We start from the raw sequence: 15,525 nt of genomic DNA on the forward strand, positions 1-15,525 counted from the left end.
TCTTATCCCTTCCTCCTTGTCCTCTATTTTCATCATCTCAAGATCAGGAACTTGCCTTATATACTCCAATAACTGCTTTGTGGGATTAGCCTATTCCCTCGATAGACACTGCGCGCTTGATTCATCATACAAACCCAAAACAACCTCGAGTCAAATGAAGAGTGTTGAAGCTTTTCCAAGACGAAAAAAGAGGCGAGTGACGGGCACACAGTTTCCTGTCCTGTACCCTTAACGATGCTGCAGAATACTTAAAATAAACATGCAATCATCTCTTCATCCGCATTCGCCTGTTGTCTAAAGTTCCCACTAAAAAGACCATATGATGAATTCAGCCTATATGTACCTGATGCAGAGACTGTTTTGGTTACCTAATTGGATGAGGATCTCGTCATCTTGATCTGAGATGAGGCTATTGTAGAGAAGGTTGATAATGGCTGGCATCTTGAAATCATGGCCGACTATAAATCATTACCTCACTACTTGGCGTGCGTAGGTAGTTGTTGATGAGTGTTACGGACGTTTACATTTATCAGATCAATCATCGGAACTTCGGACAATTCCAACCTTTCGTCTGATAATATGGAAACTCTCCCTCTCCGATACGCTACTTCGGTAGAATAGCATTTTCGTCTATTCAACCGGCATGTACCTTGACATATCGCGGGGTACTTTGTGCGGGGTATACCGTCTCCAGCTTGCTACTCGTAAGTCTTTAGCTTTCCAAGGTTCGGAAAAATAATAACACGAAGGTTGGATGATACTCCGAAATTTAAAATGGGATCCGTACGTTCCTGGATGAATTGAATGTGGAGATGGGAGGATGGGTAGGTAGATATAAAGGTTGGGAACTTCTCGTCATGTCTTGGCTTCTTTTCTATGTGGTTTACATTACTTCTTTGGTTGGAATTTGGGACAACAGACAAGATGAAGATCTCTAAGTATTCGGTTCCTCTGTTTACTGGATATGGATTGTCAGCCGCTATACCTGATGCATCGGAGGCAGATTTGGCATCATCTGCACATAAAAATGGCTGGATTCCGCGCTTTGAGAACTTGGTAGCTTTTGGAGATAGGTAAGTTGACGGTTGTCAATCTCACGGATTCTTAGATATTTTCGAAAAATCATGTGAGAGAGAATGGCTAAAATTAATTTAACAATAGCTATACAGACGAGTCTAGACTGAGTTATTTCCAAACTCACAACGGTTCGGCACCGCCTCCAGGAACTTTACTCCCATCCAGCAATTCGACTGCTGGTGGAGGCGTCACCTGGGATCGATGGGTGTCGAATTATAGCGGAGCTAAGCTTTATGATTATGCTGTCGCTGGAGCAGTCTGCTCTAACGGAATCATCAATCGATATTTAGCCAGTATCTTTGGACCCTTCCCTGATGTTGTCTATGAAGTTGATGCGTTCGTTGCGGATGTCAATTATATCAATTCATCCACAAATACCAACACTCTTTATACCAACCGTAAGTCTGACAATACGGTATACTCAATGTGGATTGGTACCAACGATCTGGGAGAGGGTGCCTTTTTGACAGACTCTTCCTTGAATGGAACAACCATTCCAGACTACGTTGATTGCATTTTCGATAGATTCGACGGAATCTATCAGACCGGAGCCAGATATTTTGTTCTGATGAATAATGCACCGTTACAATTAACGCCATTGTATGGGATGCCAGGTGCAGGAGGATTGAATGCTAGCCATTATTGGCCCAACAAAGTGAGAATCTCAACCCATCTCATTTGGCGTTTAAACTTACACATTTGTAGCCAAGCAACATCTCAGAAATCAGCGGGAAAATGAAAGAATATACTCAATTGGCCAATGACATATTCGACTACCGAGTACCATTTGAAATGGTAATTAAAAAGCGTTACCCAGGAGCGTCGATCGCTATCTTCGATACCAATTCATTACTTACCGACATTTATAACAATCCAACGCAGTATTTACCAGCACCAGCCGTTGTCGATAAATCATACATTCTCTGTGCTGTCTCCGGATCACCTTGTCCCAAGCAACCAGGAAGCTTAGATGGCTATATGTGGTACGACGAACTTCACCCTTCTCAAGGAACAGATAAAGTTATTGCTCAAGAATTCTTGAATGTTGTAAGAGGAAATTCGAAATATGCCACATATTGGTAATTGGAAGCTTGTTGTCAGCGATTGGTTGATAGGTAAACATAATGATAAAATAGAAAAGTAAGGATTATCTGGAACTGAAGTTGTATGTTTGCTTGTGTTACCGTTACCTGTACCTAATCCCTACTGAGACGAACATGCATATTTCCCTTCCGACGAAAGCGCCGCCAGGTACAAGAGGTTCGTTTGCATGGCAATGCGTAGATCAAAGCCCACAAGACTCTCTTAACCGTCAAGAAACATTGTAAGAGTAGATGAATCAATCATTGTACAACGGAAAGTCAATGATTGTGCATGGTTAGGAGCATTTTGTCATGCGTGTGCAATCCGATCTTACCACTTAGCAGATGCGGGTTAAAGATGTGCAGTAATCGAAGCAATCCCATCATTTTGATTCTAGCAAAAACTTCAATCAACAGTCGAAGGATGGGGCAATAACGGTACCATGAGATCCAAGATCTGAAAACTCATATCGGTCGGTCCGCTCATTAAAGTATCCTGAAGCATTTGAGGCCATCTAATTCTTTCCATATCGCCTTTTGAATGTACAACAAAAGTCCATACCATGTCGTTGCATGAATCTTTTCTAGATATGTTCACATTCCTGGTCTAGATTGCTTTTCCACCACTCGATATGACTTCGGTTAAAAATCCTTGCCAAATTTGAGCTCGGTTCTTGTTACGATGCATCCGAAGGCAAACGCGCATTAATTTCTCACACCCCAGAAAACAACCCACATCGTAATACTGGAAAAGAAAGAGGACAGCAAAAAAGTAGCTCAAGAGACCGTCATCTACCCATCCCACATCCTACAGCCCACCCATCTCCAAATTACCCCAGAAAAAACTTCCCGAAACGAGACCACCCAACGAGAACCAAAGACCCTTGGCATTGCCTTACGCACATTCCCGAACGAACGAAAGTTGATCTAGCAATTCCCAGCTAAATCATTGCCGTGCGGCGTATGTGCGACTTGAGATTATGATAGGCAGCCTATCATAGGCCCCTTTATTGACTTCCAAGAGCCATGTATGCACCAAATTACTCTTTTGGGCAGGGGAACAATACGCAGTCTTTCAACCCCAATGGTGGCCATCCACAGGCTCCTCAAAATGTCCATCAACCAGGTCAACAACAGCCTCAGCACATGATGTATAATGCTCAACAATACGGGCCCGGAGGTCATCAATCACCTTACGGCGCATCTGGCCCCGGCATGGCTGGGAATGCCGGTGGAATGGGAATGATGCAGAACAGCGGTTTGGCGCATATGCCTGGTGGAAATGGTGAGTCGCACATTCTAATAACTCTTTTGTAATCTGCTATAAGAGTGCATTGCTGCTGCATGTCTTGTGCACGCGTCAATGCCAAAGATGAAAGACTACACAGCTCCTGTTAAGCAGACTATGAAGGGGATGCGAGGTGTCGAATATACATACAGTCATTCACGTTAAGCAGAAAGGCAGGCGGCAACTTGTTACTCTCACAGTGGTGATTAAACAGAGCAAGATGACTGATTAGTTTCCAAGTAGTTTCTTCCTATCAAACGCCATATACAAGCTCCCCTTACGGCAACAATATCGCTACATCCTCTTCCGTCTCACACCCTACAAACTTCATGCCGACCGCATCAAATGCGCCCCCACAATATGGGATGAACCCTTCCGCAATGATACCACAACAGCAGCAGCATCAAATACAGCGTATGCAGCCACCACCATCTTCTACACCGACGCCGACGTCGGCGACTTCCCGCGTCTCTCCCTACGGGAATTTTCCCCAGAGCACACCACCAAGCGCGTCGAACGCACAATTCGCTATACCACCGAATCCTAATCAGCAACACCATCAAACCCCTAATAACAATCAACACGGAGGAATGAGCTTGACTCCGCAGACCCCAAGCTTCCCGCCAGGTGTGCGAAATTCTGAAAACGCGGGAGCCGCCATGAGTACGCCATTAAGTCCTGGCTCAGAGCTTCGAGAGAAGGAAAGGGTCACCGTACTACTAGATATCAATCGAGAAATGCTGTTAGAAATTATGCGGATAATAGCTCTACAGACTGATTTGAAGAACAACAAAACGGAGGATCCCGCCGAGAAGTCAACGCTTGAGGCAGAGCATAAACTTCTGGCGACCGAATATATGCAGTTTGTCCCCTATACGTGTTGAGGCTGAAGCATTTACTAACGAATCTGAAGATGTATGCGACGACTACAATCGAATCTAGCTTACCTTGCCGCAATCGCCGATCGCTCGCACAAGCCCGCAGCTCAGATCCCCTCGCATCCCGCAATCATGTTTGCGCCAACTCTTACATACAAACCCGCGCATACCATCCCTGTATCTGCGCCCACGAACGACGATGATCCGGCATCGAAGCCCGAGGAAGGGCACGAAGATCGAAGAGAGATTTTAAAGGAGGCTTATAAACGATTACAGGCCCTTTACCCAGGCGTAGATCCCAAGAAAGATACACCGGCTGGGCCACCAAACGCAGCAGGTCGAGCACAAGCGCAGGCACAACAACACGTGAATCTAATGCAGGCAGCAGGACAGAAACAGGGTGACATGGGGCAGAGCGTACAGAATATGATAGGAGGCCAGAATGGGATGGCGCAAGGGCAGGGGCAAGGGCAAGGACAAATGGTTCAAGGCAGTATGGGCGGTATGGTTGGCATGGGTCAAATGCAGCAGCATCAGCAGCAAGGTCAACAAAATATGGGAATGCCCGGCCTTAACCAAAATCAAAATCAATTGCAGCAGCAACAGCAACAACATCAGCAAAAGATGCAAAACGAAATGATGAGACAGAGGATGATGCAGGAAGCCCAAAAGAATCAAATGATGAATATGGGACAAATGCCAGGAAGATAGATATTTACTTCTTGCAGCTGGTCAAAATCAAAGTATGTGGTCGTAGTGGAGGATCGGGATTGATGTGGCATTTGATTGGTGTTGGGTATCAAAACTTGATGAGGGATTGGCTACATCGGACGACACAGGCTCAGGCGCATGTATATGCTGTATGATATATGGCGTTGGGTAAGGGAGGTTTTATGCTTTTAGCAGTGGAACAGGATATTGCATATATGGAATGGTTATGGATTATTGAATTGCAAATATACCTAGATTTGAAACTTCTTGGACTCTTGTTACAGTTTGATGCCTTAAATTTGTATGTCGTGGAATGTGAAGTGCTATTTTGCCAGTTGCGGCTCTGTGAGATGACATACTATATAATGAGAATTGGGTAAGTATCGGATAGCTTCAAGAAACTAACATTGAGCAGCAAGCCACGGAATTCACATCACACATAGGTAAAGAAGCGAACGATAAGCTTGCGAAACCCCCTCAATACTCATTCCATACTGGGTATCAGCCCCGATGAACGTTGGAACCAGCTGGGTTTCTAATGTCTAGAGACGAATCAAGAGAAATACGCATTTGGGATTCGCAAAGTTTACATCAATATCTGGTAAATGGGGGATATCTTCTGTTTTAATTGGGTAGATAGTTCTTGATAATGGGATGGATAGAATAGATAATTCGCAGCCTGGAGCGGGATACTTCTTACAGATTCATGCATAGGTGGGCTTTAGGATACGATCGTATATATGGACAATATTCATAGAGTGAGGCATTGTGCTTGCTTGCTTACTTAGAGGAGAAGAATGAGGGGTGGATGAGAGAGATTTTACTTAGGTCATTAGGTGCATGTTTTAGTCATGTATGTGTGTGTGTGTGTATGTAAAGAACCCTGTGCAGAAGTTGAAGCAAGAGGATTAAGTAAGTCGCGAGAATCTATCAAGTGTATCTTGTAAGATTCTTTTCACGGTGGAAGCTTGCGAATATGAGAAGTTGGAGGCGTATTCCATCCACTTGTAGAACGAAGGATTTCGCATGCAGGATGGCTGGTATGTAATACTATGTGTGTAGCTATTTGTGGTTGTGGCTGGTGGTTGGGTGGGATCTGACAAACAAATCGTTTCCTCTTGTGGATTAGTAAGGATACCGCCAGAGATGTGCAACTTTATAGATCTCTAGTCGTGATGTTAATGTCGGAAAGTTGTTTGAGACATCGTTATGCTATGGAGAATTTCTTTTAATAAGGCTGAGTCACTAGATCGAGTTGATGAAGGGGAAGAAGTCGAGAAGCGAAGACGAAAATTGGCGGTCAATGCTACGAGTAAGGGATGGCGGTAGAGGATATTTAAGACATTTTGGTACAATGTCATTTCTATCTTCGTCTGAACTCATCTGGTCAATTACATTTATTGCGTACCATCGCTCGCGTGTTTGTCATGGGATTGGAATCCATATTAATCATCAAACATACGAGAAGATTGAATGTCTATCAATCTATCAATGCATGTTTTGGTCTATTGAAGATACGGTATTTCCGTGTTGAAGTATTTTGGTACTGTTGCAGTTACAGTGGGTGGACATCTTGACTCCAGAGCTTGTTTTTTGTGGAAATTGGTAATTGGACGCAATGCTAGAGATTGATACCCAAATGTCTTCTTTCGGGAATCTTTAAACATCCGTTCATGAGCTTGCTTTTGTTGGTTTTGTGATTGCGTTACAACTCACAACTAACTTGCTTCGGGTTCATCTCATAAGGTTTCGATGTATCTACACTATAGATGAAGAAGAGAAAGGGGATTTCTCAAACTGTGGGGTTTCTGTTTCAAGTAAAGTTATGTTTCTCTTACTTCTATCCAGCTTCTACGTAGGAGTACTGGAAAATGTTTACATGTTTCAGACGTGGCACTTTCTGTCTTTCTTTTTTGCTTCAGTGCCTATGGGTTCGTGTGGTTAATTGGTAGCGCCCTTGAACCTAACACGTTACTGCGCTTTCCTCAAATGGCATGAAGGGACAGGGATTTATATCGACGTCTAAAATCCTTCGAGGATGCAAAGTGGATCGATTGGATGTAATGCTGTAATGTCCACTCATCCTTAGTTCACCGTTTCTATCATTTCATACAGAGTACCTCTGCCATTGACAATTAGTCTCGACTCTCCAAACGATATTGCGGGGCGAGTTAAGCGCAGGCAGAATTTGAGTAAATTCTACGAGAGTAACATAACTTGTAGCACGAGGTTCGGAGGGGCGTTTCACGGTTAGTTTCCGATGACTTGGAGACGCGGACCATACTGATGGTAATCCTTAATCCTACTCCAAGCACTCTCATCTGCAATCCGGTTAATAAAGGCATCCAAGTTAATGTTTACACTGTAACCCTGCCAGCTGCGCCTCCATTGATATGTTCAAACGTATATTTTTGTGGATACTGTGCAGTAGGTTGAGCGCCGTTCGAGTTTTAGAGCTTATTCTATTCTCATCTATCCCCATGTCATCTTCTGACCGGGGTCTTGACATATTGACTTTAGATCTACGGCTACCCAACGTGTGATATGATTCTGGTTCCTTTTGCGACGTTGATGTTTCTTTTTTGTTGTACTACGAGTAATGTAGCTTCATAATGATTTTTTCATACTGTTCAATAATTCTTTTGTTATCGACATTTGTTAACACTCAATCCCTTTCGGACGAAATTAATTCTCTCCCGTCATGCTCGGATAGCTGTCTTGACACAGCTACAAGCACACTTGGATGTAGTATTGGTGATTATAGTTGCTTTTGTGCAGACGAAAGTGGAAACTCGGTACAGAGTTCGACCGTATCGAATGCGACCACCTGTATACAAGACTCTTGCAGTCTTATTGATGCTAGCAGTAAGTTGTTCCCCGGATAGTTCAGAACTCAAGCTTAATTCTTCATAGCTACCTTGAAGGTTGTTGGCCAGATTTGTGTCCTTATTAATGACTCCACATCCTCCTCTTCGAGCTCTTCATCAGCAACATCAAGCGCCTCGAGCTCTTCCACTACGTCATCACAAAGTAGTACAACTTCGAGTAGTGCAGTATCATCTACTTCGATGGCCGCTACTTCGGTGACCGCGACTGCTACGCCAATAGCACTAGCCAGCTCGCCGTCTAGCACATCGACGTCCTCCAATGACTCTTCGGGTAAGGGTATGAGTGATGTCGCAAAGGCTATGATTGTTCTGGCTGTCGCGGCCTTGTTACTAATACTCGCTGTCGGTGCATGGCTATTATGGAAACGGAGAAGAAACCAGAAAAACTCTTCAACAAGAGGGAGGTTCAAGAACCTTGACGAGGATGAAGAGATGGGTAAGACTCCAGTGGAGCTTCAAGGAAACGATACCCAAATTTTCAAGTGGGGAGGTATTGGCGTTCGGAAATCATTTAGAGTCCACACACAGCGTATCACTTCATACATGTCGCCAACCTCTCCGAAGAACAGAAATCGTGGTGAATCTTGGGGAGAGCCACGAGGTCTTCTATCGACAATAGATGAAAACTTGCGAGGAGTGGGACAAAGTCCCGAGCCAGTTGCTCGAATAGATACTGCTCCTGTAAGGTGGCCTTCGACATCCACCGCTAACTCCCCTACATCTCCTGAGATGGTCGAACCTAGAGGTGCCCTATTTCCTCCTCACCACTCTCGTAATGACTCCAACTCACGAGGATCCTTGCCGCCCATATTGCCGGCACTGGATCTACCTTCTATAACCCTTTCGACAACCTCTAGACCTAATACCCCACATCAATCTCTACCTCGAACCCCGCCACCACCTGAAGTACCAGTGAAGACCATTGCTCGACTTGATAGGCCTTTCTCAGATTTCCCCCACAATATGCCACCTTCACCCCGAACCGTCGGAATCTCCTACGGCGCCCTAGCACGCTCACTCTCCGTCGTCGAAACCCCCTCCTCTCCCCGAGCTCTCCAAACTCGATCTCGCCATTCCATCTCGTCCATCCCCAACACACCTCGAACGCCCACCACAACCACCGAGTTCGCCTCGCCCACCTCTCCACCCCTCCAATCCCCCTCCGCGCAATCCTTCCACACCTTCGGCGCCCGCTACTCCACCCACTCCCAAACCTCCGTCTCCACCTTCCAAACCTTCCCCATCTCACCCCAAGACATAACCGAAGTCCCTCCCCTCCCCAGCATCCTCTCCATCTACCCCACGTCCCCATATCCACCCCTCCCTCCCAGCCACCCCACCACCTCCGAGTCCTCCCGCCCCCAAGCTGGAAAATACTACCACAGCAAACAAACCTCCATCTCCAAAGTAAAACCCAAAATGATCTACCTCTCCAACACCCCCGGTATCTCCATCGTCCCCTCCGACTCCATCTTCGCCACTCCCGAACCCATTCTCCGGGGTCCCCCTCCAACAATCCCTTCCTCACCCAGAATGAACAAAAATCTTCTAAACCCGTCATCTCCATCAAACCCGTCATCGACCGCTTCGACACCGTCAGTTCCTGCGGCTCGCAAAGCAGCAGCGGAAAACCGAATTTGAAACCCCATGTCGAGGAATTGTTTCAAGAAGGTCCGGAGAAGAAACGATTTCAGGAACGCCAGGAAGAGAGGAGAATGAAGAGGAAAGAGAGATTGATGCATGGACAGGGAAGTGGAGATTTGGGAGAGAGGGTCACGAGTTGGTATGATGCTACTGGCTAGATCGAAAGTTTTAGAATGTGACAGGATCGAATCTGAGGATCAGAAGATGATGAAAAGTTATGAGGTTTAGGAATAGGCGTTGAAAGAAGGGGGGATTTTCAGACGGAAGGGGAAGGAATGATTCTTTGTTATTATTAGCGCGTTCTGCATATATTTTCAGTCATTAGCGAGTTGCATATACTGAAGGAAGCGGGGGTATCATGTCGGGGTTGGAGTTGAGCGTTTGCGAGGATGCAACGCTGGGTTTTAATTTCTTTAGTGAATTTTGGTCAGAAGCATGATGTATATACAAAACTAAATTCGTATCCAAAAGTAAATGATAGGAAAAGATGTGCATGAATTACAATATCTATATACCGATGCCCACCCAAATTCCCTATGAATTAAAAGATCTATATACCGGTACCCACCCGAGCCACCCAAAATTTCCCTATGAAAACAATTTAAACTCCTCGTGAATATTCATTTTCCCCTTCCTTTACCTTTCCCAGCATTCCCACTATTCATATCTTCCTTACTCTTCCTCTCCCCAAAACCCTTCATCTCACTCATTCTCCTCGTGCGAACCCTCTGCAGAACTCTTGGTAATTCCTCTTCCATATCCTTCTTCTGTTTTTCCAGCTCCGATTTATCCATCATTACAGTCTTGACTCCCGTACCAGGTCTTGCAGTATCAGGTCGTGCCGTACTGGCATTGCCAGGACTAGGTCCAAAGATCTTCTCTCTCGTACTACTAAATGTTGGTCTCCTCTTTCTAGTCGATATCATCTGTGGTTGGGCTTCCTCGACAGTTCCATCAGCCGGTATCATTTCTGATTCTACCGTGTCAGGTCTTTGAATCTTATCTACCCACTCCCTATAACTACCTCTCGTCAATAGTCCGCTCCTAAACTCATTTGCTCCCACTAATAGCTTGACAAGATCAATGAGTTCTTCTAAGTATTCGATGACTTCGATTTGACCAGCAGAGGCAGCATTCCAAGATAGAAACTTTTGACGAACAAATCTTTTAATCATCGAGACTTCAATTTCTGACCGTTCGTGAGAAGACTCTTTGACATGGCCTGAAGAGGAAATTACGACCTCCCGGACACGGTTTATCATGCGCAGATGGGCAAGACGAGCGGATGGCAAGAATTGAGGAAGAGGAAGTTTGGTCGTAAGCGCCTCGTGAGTGGCAAAAAGAATCAGCGTTATGGATCCAGCAACATTACGTCGATAGGGGTAAACTTGTGCATTGAGTTCTTCAAGAACACCAGATCCATATTCGTGACGTAGGATAAGCATGTTCTCCATGCGATCTACAATAGCGTGTAATACGTAAAGAATTTCGCTGTAGATGAGAGAATGAGGTGCGAAGGAGCCTTTGAGACGTGGCTCATTAGCGCAGAATGGAAGGAAAGTCTCTGCAGCTGCCAATGCGGCTTCGGCCTTTCCCTTAGCGATAGAAAAGCGGGATATGACAGCTGGAGAATGTACGTTGACGTTATTGATTTCAGTTTCGATACCATATGCTAGGCAGGCTTCCATTTCTGTAATTTGACGTATGGAACAGGCGAGAGATTCCACAAGACGATCACGTGCTTTGACTGGAAATAACACAACTTCTACGATGAGAGCCACAACACCACCAATGAAGAAGGCAATCAGTCGTTTCAAGAAATTCTCGGTAGCTGAACCAGGAACGGTATGATCTTCAGTCGCGAGAACTACAATCGACATTGAGATGATTGTGACCATGCCCGCTTTGATGTATTTAGACCCGAGTTGTATGTAAGTGGATGGAATGATGCCAATAACGATGATCACCACAGCTACTATTCTGTTGCCCCCGCGAGCCTGGAAAGCGGCATACCCCCATATACAACCTATGGTTGTACCGACAGCTCGCAACATAAAAGTCATAACGGAGGTTCCAATGGCAACTTCTGTGATGAGGACCAGTTGCAGGGCAGCCCAAAGGCCTCTGTTCAAAGAATACCAAGTATTCCACTGAACAAGAAAAGCCGGCCAAGTTACAAGAAAGACGGCAACAGTCAATTTGATAGCGTATGATATGTCGTCGCTACCAACTAAGTATTCAATCGCGTCAGCTAACCCATTTCGCAGTCGGAACATGCGCGTTCCCTTTTTCTTTCGTTTTACAATTTTATCTGTAGGCTTGGATGATGGTGTTGGGGGTTCCATTTTCGGCGTTGCTGACTCCACATCCTTTTTCGCTAGTAGTGTTTCTCCACTATCAATACTTGCAGCATCGCCCGCATCAGTGTCCTTCTTCTTGCCTGTTCTTGCATCTTTTCGTGCACTGTCCGGTAAGGCTAACATATCCGCTTCACCACCGGACTGAAGCCACTTTCTCCAATTGATTTGTGGAAGATAAATTCTTTTTCGGTCATGTCGTTCCTGTCGTCTTTCAACCAAAACTCGAGAATGTCTAAGCATCCCAAGTGTATGTAGGGCAGCTTGCCGAAGATTCAACAAGAACGAGGAAATTAAGAATGTCTCCATTCGAGGCATCAAATCAACTTGCGGCCCGCCAAGATCGTGTAGCACGGCAGCATTTTCCAATGCTGAGGCTGAAGTTCTGTCAAAATCCGCAATCGCATCAACCAGAATGTCGACTCGAATATCAATCTCTTCGAGTCGAATACCAGCGGGTGCCCGAGTGCCTGACGGTAGTTTCGGGACATCGTAGCAATAGGCGAGAGAGGAAGAAACGACATCAACACTTCTATCAATGTTTTCTTGAAGATTTGACAATGGCTTCGCAATACGTTGCACAAGATACTTCAACAAGTCAATATCGCCATACTCGATTTCTTTCCTCGGCTTAATCAACTCCAGGTTGTCCATCTCCTTCTCAATCAATGACTTGACCTTTTTCCTATCCTTCCTTCTCTTCTTCTTTTGTTTGCGCCTTTCTTTTCTGGAAGCTTTCTTCTCATCTGAACTTGAGTCATCGTGTGTATCCATATCTGTCGCTGCTCGTGACGAGTCCTCTGTATCTGGATTCTCAATCCCAGCATCTTCAGCCACTGATTTGAGCTGCTTTTCATTCTTAGTTTCTGCCTCTTTCTTGTCATCGTCGTCACCCATTAATGCATACTTGCTTTCACAGGCACAGATAAGAGCAATGGTATTAGCCACAAGTTTCTTCATTTCAATATCACTGATGGGTTTCACATCTCTCGGTGGTATGACCGCCCAAGCAAGCTCAAAATTACATTCTTGTTGGGCTGCCTTACATCCGGCTAATTTGGCACGTAGTTGGGCCTTTTTATCGGTCAGTGATTTCAGCTTCACTGGTTGCGGACCTTTGTTGATGTCTGTTGGAGGCGGTTCCGGAGTTTCTTTAGTCTTGTGGAAAAAAGAAAGTAGTTTTTGCCTCAAAGTCAAGTGATTGATGTTAGACTTCTCGATAGGCCTTTCGGCGAGAGTTGGAGGTCTATCAAGGTCTACACCATTTCCGCTTCCAGAGGCACTTATGATGTTTTCTAATTTAGTATCTGTGATTGCAATTTCAGAGCCTTCGGCACTGGCAATAAAGTAGCGCCCAGCGTCCCGCAAAGCTCCAACAGTTTCGCCGAGGGTCTCAATAGTGGTGATTCCCAGGAAGCTACTAGAGAACTCCGGGAAAACAAGAGTATTCACGGCAAGTAGGACAGCGATAGCAGTTACGATTGGGTAGACAAGCTGGGTGACTGAGAGCGTTGTGACTGCCGTGGCTGTACTAGTCATACTCACGACGCACACTATAACTAGTAGTAACACCATAAGAAATAGGCGTGGCGTGTGCGACCTTAGGACTCCATGGAAGAGCAGCGATATAGCAAGAAATATGCCTCGTATAGTAAATGCCGCCTGAGGATTACTGTCATATATGAGACTCGACAAGTATAAAGCGAGCATAGACCAGGCCACTCCAAGCATTGTTCCTGAGAGAGCCAGTATCAGAGCTTCAGCCATCATTCCGAAGCGTCTTCCTGGATGTCCAAAGACGGTGGTCATTGGCGCAAGGTATGCGGCTTTCCCATAAACTGCTACCACCTGCGGGATAATTGCAAGAATAATACAGATTGTAGTCGCCAGAGTATTTTTCAGCATTCGCTGCCACAAGTTGTTCGTCTGCATGTTGGTCCATATTGCTCTCGCCCTCTTCTCCGCCCATTCCTCCCATCTGCTAGGACTCCATATCGACTTCCCCATCATGTATATATTGTATGTGTGTCTCGGCGCATGAAGGACTTTATCAATCTTACCATGTATGTATGGGTAAGGTCCCAAATATTCAATGGTACCGACAGATGCCTAGATTGGACTAGACGTCGATTTCGAAAGTTAGAATCGTGTTGGTCGTGTATCGTGAGGCATTACAAGAGCATGAGGAAAAAGAAAGATCGAGAAGTGTACACCATTAAACTTCAATTGAATGCATAGCCAAAGGAAAAGTAGACATATTTATAGTTTGAAGTTAATTAAAAGAAATAGGAATAGAAAACACATTGAAGAAAAGACAAATTGAGGCGCGATGGGAATTTCTTTCCCAAGTATGAAAATGCCCAACCTCGAGCCAACCAATGACGACCCAATTTTTGATCTACAGTGATTAAATTTGCATACAGGGGGTGATTGACCGCCCGTACCTATCTGTACGAGCTGTAATTCACAGACCCCAGCGAGCCCAGCCCAGCTAAAAGTGTGCCCCGCACAACTTAATCTACGTCCTGAGCAATGAGCAATGACAGACAACGTAACTACATACTTACTTTCTTAACATCAAGATAATAAACAATCGATTCTTATCACTATGGCGCCTTCTTCAACAGTCATTGTGAGTGTTAATCCTTTGATAATCTACCATATATACATATGCTAACTCCTACAAAGTCTAAACTCAAGGTCCAACTGAAGCTCTCGATTGCCCGGCTTCGTATGGTACAACAGAAAGATGAAGCTGTTTCGAAACAACAACGTAGAGCTATGGCTCAACTTCTAGAGACTGGGAAAATAGAATCTGCAAAGATTCGAGTTGAAAATATTATTCGATCAGATATCACTACCGAACTTCATGAAATACTCGAGCTCTATTGCGAGCTACTCCTTGCGCGAACTGGGCTCATGGAATCGACGGTTTGCGATGCGGGCTTAGAGGAAGCTGTCAAGAGCTTGATATATGCTGCACCTAGAACAGAAATCAAGGAGTTACAACAAGTGCGCGCTTTATTGTGCGAAAAGTACGGAAAGGAGTTTGCGTTGCAAGCGATGGAGAATAGTGATGAGAAGGTCTCGGAGAAAGTGTTAAAGAAGCTATCTGTCACACCACCAGCCCAGGAATTGGTGAATGGATATTTGGAGGAGATTGCTAGAACATATGGAGTTGACTGGCCAAAGAGGCCAAAGGAAGGTTTTGGACAAGTCCCAGAATTTGTAGATGATGACGACGATGACGAGAATCCAAGTGGTGGACAGGCACAAAAGAACCTGGAGGCGCCGCTAGTAGCGAACGTTAAGGCTGACGAAGAGAGAGAAGAGTTGAGCAAAGCTACCCCACCAAAGAATTTTGGGCCCTCAAGCCCACTTAGGGTCAATCCACCAAGTCCTCGTACAGACAACTTGCATCCTAGGGTTCGCGGGGCTCTAGACCTGAAGCCAACAAAGAAGATGCAAACTGCGGCTGCGTCAAAGCCTGGAATTCAAAGCAAGGGTCCAGTTGGAGGTACGATACCGGATGTGGATGAGTTGGCAGCAAGATTTGCAGCATTGAAGAAATGAGTAAGGTTATAGAATATTGCAACGGCG

General features: G+C 45.2%; 4 protein-coding genes across 4 annotated transcripts; 3 read left to right on the forward strand and 1 right to left on the reverse strand.

Moving 5' to 3' along the window:
- Positions 1-924: 924 nt before the first annotated feature.
- On the forward strand, positions 925-5,036 carry Bfra_004450 (putative glutamine repeat protein-1 protein; the record flags this gene model as incomplete). The annotated part of the gene is made up of 6 exons (XM_037334855.1): positions 925-1,073; positions 1,162-1,732; positions 1,783-2,124; positions 3,216-3,444; positions 3,691-4,309; positions 4,361-5,036. 6 exons carry the CDS (start codon positions 925-927, stop codon positions 5,034-5,036), a joined length of 2,586 nt encoding a protein of 861 aa, XP_037193389.1.
- A 2,612-nt stretch (positions 5,037-7,648) lies between these two features.
- Bfra_004452 (uncharacterized protein) lies at positions 7,649-9,565 on the forward strand (the record flags this gene model as incomplete). Its single annotated transcript, XM_037334856.1, has 2 exons — positions 7,649-7,901; positions 7,950-9,565. The coding sequence occupies 2 exons, from the start codon at positions 7,649-7,651 to the stop codon at positions 9,563-9,565; spliced, it is 1,869 nt and encodes a 622-aa protein (XP_037193390.1).
- A 623-nt stretch (positions 9,566-10,188) lies between these two features.
- Positions 10,189-13,932, reverse strand: Bfra_004453 (putative uncharacterized membrane protein; the record flags this gene model as incomplete). The annotated part of the gene is made up of 1 exon (XM_037334857.1): positions 10,189-13,932. The coding sequence occupies one exon, from the start codon at positions 13,930-13,932 to the stop codon at positions 10,189-10,191; it is 3,744 nt and encodes a 1,247-aa protein (XP_037193391.1).
- A 601-nt stretch (positions 13,933-14,533) lies between these two features.
- Bfra_004454 (putative increased sodium tolerance protein 1 protein) lies at positions 14,534-15,498 on the forward strand (the record flags this gene model as incomplete). The annotated part of the gene is made up of 2 exons (XM_037334858.1): positions 14,534-14,557; positions 14,614-15,498. The coding sequence occupies 2 exons, from the start codon at positions 14,534-14,536 to the stop codon at positions 15,496-15,498; spliced, it is 909 nt and encodes a 302-aa protein (XP_037193392.1).
- Positions 15,499-15,525: the final 27 nt, after the last annotated feature.

Source organism: Botrytis fragariae (assembly GCF_013461495.1).
Source record: "Botrytis fragariae strain BVB16 chromosome Unknown tig00000050, whole genome shotgun sequence".
NCBI classification, from domain to species: domain Eukaryota; kingdom Fungi; phylum Ascomycota; class Leotiomycetes; order Helotiales; family Sclerotiniaceae; genus Botrytis; species Botrytis fragariae.